At 49.5% G+C, this 5,830-nt stretch overlaps 1 protein-coding gene across 1 annotated transcript; it reads right to left on the bottom strand.

Annotated features, from left to right (window-relative positions):
- Positions 1-882: 882 nt before the first annotated feature.
- On the bottom strand, positions 883-2,499 carry LOC119361883 (uncharacterized protein C594.04c-like). Its single transcript, XM_037627043.1, has 3 exons — positions 2,112-2,499; positions 1,747-2,010; positions 883-1,574 (listed from the first exon to the last, which is right to left on the bottom strand). The coding sequence occupies exons 1-3, from the start codon at positions 2,337-2,339 to the stop codon at positions 1,095-1,097; spliced, it is 972 nt and encodes a 323-aa protein (XP_037482940.1). The 5' UTR covers positions 2,340-2,499; the 3' UTR covers positions 883-1,094.
- Between the last annotated feature and the right edge of the window lie 3,331 nt (positions 2,500-5,830).

Raw genomic sequence — 5,830 nt, forward strand, 5'->3', positions numbered from 1 at the left:
ATATGTTCCATGTGTCCATTGCTGCTGCCTTCCTTTCACCTTTCGGAGACCAAGGAAACACCGCGGGAACCAACAAAACGGCGGCAAGTAACAGCTGGTAAATAACCGCCATTCAAATTCTTGAATCCTCAGAAAAGCCCGGGAAACCAGCCAAAGCATGTCCTAATTATGGTCTGCTCCTTATCCTCTTGTTACTGCCCAACAAATTTCCTTGCCCCTCTACTACAAATAGCCCTTCCTCCTCCGCCGTCGGTACCCCTCCACCATTCTTTTCCGTGTTCGCTGCCAAGGCACCAACGCGCCGGTCGGTAGTCGGTGCCGGCAGCGACCGACAGCCGGAGCAATCCATAACGGATTATGGGTTCCTGTGCTAGCAGTCCAAGGGGTTTCCCTGAGGGGGAGAAGCCCATGGTGGATGACATGCCGGTCACCCCCAAGGCTGTTGCTGCACCCGTTGAATCCGATGCTCCGGTTGTCGAGGACAAGTATGAGGTCCTTGTCGTTGAAGCACCATTGGTCGATCCCTCGGCATCCAAAGCCGAGGATGCTTGCAAGGTGAATGAAGAGCTTATCCCCGTGATCAGCGAGCTGCCGGTGCCAATGACTGAGGAGGCTGAAGAGGATACCGAGGTCGTTGTTGTCGTCGAGGAGGTCACAGTGGCTGCAGAGAAGCAAAACTGACTGCCAGTTAGCTGAGTGTTTTGTCGGACAAACTAACTTGTATTGCTTACATTTGATGTAAAAGACCTTGCTGCGTTAACATATGGGAAATCTGGGGATGGCCGAAATGCAACTGACCTGGTTTGGCAGTCCATATTGCATTGGTAACTTCAGTGTCATGATTCTCAGAGGAAACACAAAGTTGGCAGTAAGATCTGAGTCTGGACAATCCGCAATCAGTTTCATATATCTGATGGAGATGATGAACAAGTTTGGGATACACAAATTAACAGGTGATCAGGATACATGTTACAGTCGGTACGGTTAATTACACGTAAACAGCGCAAACGACATAATCACGACACGGCACGAAGGGATGACATGGTGAGCAACATGGAGAAGGAACAAGGCCAACACAGAATACACCTGGAACTCTAGGTCTCCTTTTCCTTTGGTTCAGGGAGGGACTTCCTGAACCAGGGGATCAGAACAGAGGTCCTCTTCTGGTACAGCCTGTAGGCCTCTGCCCGGTGCTCCTGCTTCAGCATGCGCCGCTCGACGAGCACGGTGACGTAGCCGAGGCACATGCTGTTGACGAGCGCCCCAACGAACATCCACCGCTGCCCCAGGTTCCAGGCGAAGAGGTACACGCCCCACCACCAGAGCTGCTCGCCGAAGTAGTTCGGGTGGCGCGAGTACCCCCACAGTCCGTCCTCCAGGGTGGGCACTGTCGGTTCGCCCAGCTGCTTCAGCTTTTCGTTCCTGGCGACGAACTCGTGCAGCTGGGTGTCAGCAAAATAGGCGATCACGACCCCGGCGATGCAGACCATCGTCGCCACGAGGTCCCAGATGCCCAGTGGCTGGTCGCTGGAGTGGATGGCGTACATCGGCAGGCATATGCCAATCAGGAACACCTGCATCCAACAAACACGCCGCTTTTGTCAATCATGAATTTCGACCCAGCTGATTTATGTAGCAAAAATAGCAGCAGGGTGTTTCTTCAAACACATTTCATTGATGTACCAAAAGTTCTGAAAGCAAGCAAGTAGCATTCTAGTGACTGGGCGAAGGGACGCCTGAATTTACCTGCTGCGAGAGGTAGACGGCGAAGAATGACATCCACCACCAGGTCTTGCCGTACTGCCCGCGCATCTCAGAGAACCGCCAGTCCTCCTGCTTGCCCCACTGCCACCCTTCCCTCCTGAAGTAGTTGTGCGTCAGCCGCGCGCTCCACGCCCAGGTCAGCGCCACCGCCAGCGCCGATCTGACCGTGTTCGCCACGGCGGCCGGGTGCGCCCGGAAGTAGTGCAGCAGCATCACCGGGATGACGGTCCAGTACAGGTCGATGAGCTGCGACGCCAGCCACGCATTTCGTCAAACAGGTTCCGTGCAAGCGACACATATCACCATCAGTCGAGCGGGCAGCACCAGCGAGATGGGATATCGCTTACCCAGTTGTTGGAGAGGAGGTGGCCGATGAGCCAGAAGAGGACGTCGACGTTGAGGAGGAAGAGGGCGTTGGCGAGGAGGAGCGGGTGCGCGGCGCACCACGAGGACACCGGGCTGGCTGTGACGACGCTGTGGCCGTCTTGGGGCCGGACGAAGGCGAGGTAGAAGAGGATGGACGGGAGCGGGACGAGGAAGGCGATGACCATGTTCTTGAGGTTGCCGCCGGCCATGGTGACCGCGCGGCGAGTGTCTCGGTGGCGATGGAGTGTATGTAGTCGTGTGTGTCGGGGCTGAGGGGCTGTGTGTGTTGCTTTGTGCCATGGGCGCCGGTTTTATAGCGCTGGGTTCAGTAAAGCTTTGGGATTTTCAATTTCCCCTTCGTGATGTGCATGACTCAATCATGTGTTAAGCTTTGATTTAGGCCCTATTTTGATGTTGATATATACCTATAGTTTTTGCTTTCAGATTTCATTGAAGAAAAATACACACATGGGAATAAACACATGATTTTCTTTTTACAAAAAAGAGTAGACACATATGTTGATATATACCTATAGTTTTTGCTTTCAGATTTCATTGAAGAAAAATACACACATGGGAATAAACACATGATTTTCTTTTTACAAAAAAGAGTAGACACATAAAAAAAATAAGACCAACCCAAGGGCTAACCCTCATTGGCATTTTTTTATAGGAGAAACCTCGCGTGCACCACACGTCCAGGCCGGGATTGCCGGGATTTGAACTCGGGTGGGCTGGCAGCAACCTCAGCTGCCCAGCCAACGGGTCAACGCCCAGTCCTCAAAGAGAGACACATGACAAAGAACATTGAGACGGACTATGTGTTCCCGGTGGGCGCGTTTGGTTCAAGAGCGAGATTTTGTGGCCGTGGGTATCCCCAACCAGCTAGTTAGGGATAGCCATTTTTCTGTTTGGTTGAGCGAGATGTTAATTATTGAACGTAGCCACTTGTACGTTTGGTTTAAGTTATGAACAATTAACGGATAGGAGCTGTGGTTACCCTTTTTTTCATTGTGATGGCGAGCTTGTCACAAAACATGCAATCCCAACATCTCGAAAATACTCCCTCTGGTCGAAATTATTTGTCGCAGAAATGGATAAAAATGAATGTACCTAGAACTAAAATACATCTAGATACATCCATTTCTCCGACAAGTATTTCCGGACGGAGGGAGTTACAAGTCAACACATTTTCGTTTTGCATATGGACCGATAACTTGCATCACACACACACCTTCCTTAATCCTCAACACAGACCATTTGCCACTTCCGAGATCGACAGAGATCTTGAGGGTGAGGAGGCCAACACCGACGCAGCTACTGAGAAAGATTGTGCACACCATGGCTGAGGCCAGGTGCACTGCGAAGAAGACCATTGGCCCCTCCAGAGAGCGCGCCTCCCGCGCGTGGTCGTCGCGACGCTAGGCGCTTTTTCTGTAAGGATGTTTGTAAGGTACCGCGATCCTTGATATATGGTGATGCTAGGAACCAACGAGTGCAAGGTGCTGATTTTTGGAATTTCGACTTTGAGAGTTTGATTCTGATCGACTCCACGGGCTCGGTCAAGGTTTAAAACAGATTTCGCTCGTGCGGGCGGGTGACCAGTGGATGGAGGGTGACCAAAGTGGCGGGCGAGACGTGGAGGATGGAGCGCCATGCCTTGTTGACGCACTGGACCAATCTTTCGTACTGTATGGTGGGTAGATGCGACTGTCTTGTACAGTAAGTTGTACTACTATCACACAAACACTCACTCTCGGCTTGACAAGCAACCCAGACCACGATCTACTCGTTCTTTTTTTATTTTATTTTTCTCGATCAGAAGAACAGAGCGTAGCTCAGTTGACAAGGTGCGGGAGTTTGCAGCCAGCCCACCGTTGTTCAGGTCTTTCTCGATCAGCCACCGCACAAACTGAACAGCCAAAAGCCAGGCCGGCACAGGTGCCTTGCGGCGATGATTAAGGTACGTGGCTAATTAAGCTATTAGGTCGCAGTGTGGGTGTAATGATGGGCTTGGCTTAGCTTAGCACCCCATTTCTCTACCTAGGACCACACTCACTGACAGGCTCATCGCTGTAGGTGTACGCGTACGTTCCTTTCGTTCACTGTAGATCCATCCATATGATATGATCTGGAGCAGTGCGCACCCACGCTACCCTCCAGCACGCTGCACGCCGCAGCATGCATGCATGATGCGGTCCCTCCGATCTCCAGATATACAGCTCTATTCTCCAGCAGATATACTTTAAGCCTTCGATATAGCAAGATTAAAAACCAAAAGGAGCTGCGATGAAGATCATGCATGCACGTAGATCGATCAAGGTGGCGCCCATGCGCGAGCAACTTTCGGGCCTGGTCGATGATCCATCCATAATCCATTCCTCTTCGATCGATCATGAGAGTATTCATTCATACATTGTGTGTGTGCGGTGTGATGATCAGGGTGAACGTACGGCGAACCAATCAATGGACGATGATTGCTGTCGACGGCGCCGTCCGGCCGGGGGATCCCAGTAGCCCAACGGATCATCGATTGTCTAATTGGTCGATGATCCCACTAGTACTATAGGCTCATCACCATGTTGGAGATTATCGCGGTTCTGCTCACTTCTTTTCCTTCACCTTTTATCACAAGTGTTCTTGCTTTGTTTTCGCCGTAAATTGAGGAGGTTCGGGGACGTTAACTGATTAAGGGCATGAACAATGGTTGAGAAGATAATCTTATCTTGATCTCTTGCCACGTAATCCAAAGGCGACACATAAATGATGTAGTACAATGGGTGGCCTCTTAATCTTGTCTCTAGTTTCTAAAAATATGGTGAGACATTTGTTGCTAAGAGATCGTCCCTAAACTAGAGGATACCCTAGCCTGTGCGTTACTACGGGAATTGGTTGATGAAAATTTGAGTTGACATGCGTGAACCAAAATTAAAATAAATATGACTTATTATATTTGATTGTTATAGTTGAAACAATACTTATTGAATGAGAAATATTTTTCCATGCATGGTTCAATGTTGTGGTGGGTTTTTTCCATGCATGATTGCGTGTTAAGGTGGGCCTTGTCCCATTCATAAATGTATGATGAGGTGGCATGTTTGCATGTTGAAATAAATAAATTAGTGAGGATGACTCTCGTAAGTATATAGAATTAGCCATCCATCTCTCGACATAATATGAGGACATAAGCAGTGGCGGAGCTACTGCACGATGCCGAGAGGGGGGGGGGGCAGAATAGAAAATATGAAGCTTTGAGGGGGCCAAATGACCGCACTTTACTGAATTTAGGCCCCTAAAAGAATTTTCTTCAGTAATTTTCCTATGGCTGGGGCAGGGGGGAGGTTTGCATGTAGCATCACCAGTGAACATAAGGAACTGCACTAGCTAAGATTAATTACTACAAACCAGATCGAGCGGAGGGTAAGCAAAACATAACTAATTGCAGAATAACTGCAATGACTGAGATTATTCACTTCAAAGCAGACCGAGCAGCTGGTATCTAAATGACAGAACAAAACTAATTGCACTGCATTTAGTGAGATTCTTCACTAGAAAGCAAATTGGGAAGAGGGTACCTAATGGCAGAACATATGTAATTACAAACAGAGTTGCACTCAAAGTAGATCGAGCAGAGGGCTAAGGCAGAAGAGATCTAATTGCAGAACGGAGTAATGTGGGCATGACTGGAGGTAGATGAGTA

This window comes from Triticum dicoccoides, chromosome 2B, assembly GCF_002162155.2.
Source record: "Triticum dicoccoides isolate Atlit2015 ecotype Zavitan chromosome 2B, WEW_v2.0, whole genome shotgun sequence".
Taxonomy (NCBI): Eukaryota; Viridiplantae; Streptophyta; class Magnoliopsida; order Poales; family Poaceae; genus Triticum; species Triticum dicoccoides.

Excerpts from the sequence above, each read along its gene's own strand:
- LOC119361883 (XM_037627043.1), bottom strand. The coding sequence starts at position 2,339 with ATGGCCGGCGGCAACCTCAAGAACATGGTCATCGCCTTCCTCGTCCCG. Across the intron at positions 2,011-2,111 it reads ACCTCCTCTCCAACAACTGG|CTCATCGACCTGTACTGGAC; the intron begins GTAAGCGATATC and ends CTGGCGTCGCAG. Across the intron at positions 1,575-1,746 it reads CCGTCTACCTCTCGCAGCAG|GTGTTCCTGATTGGCATATG; the intron begins GTAAATTCAGGC and ends TGTTGGATGCAG.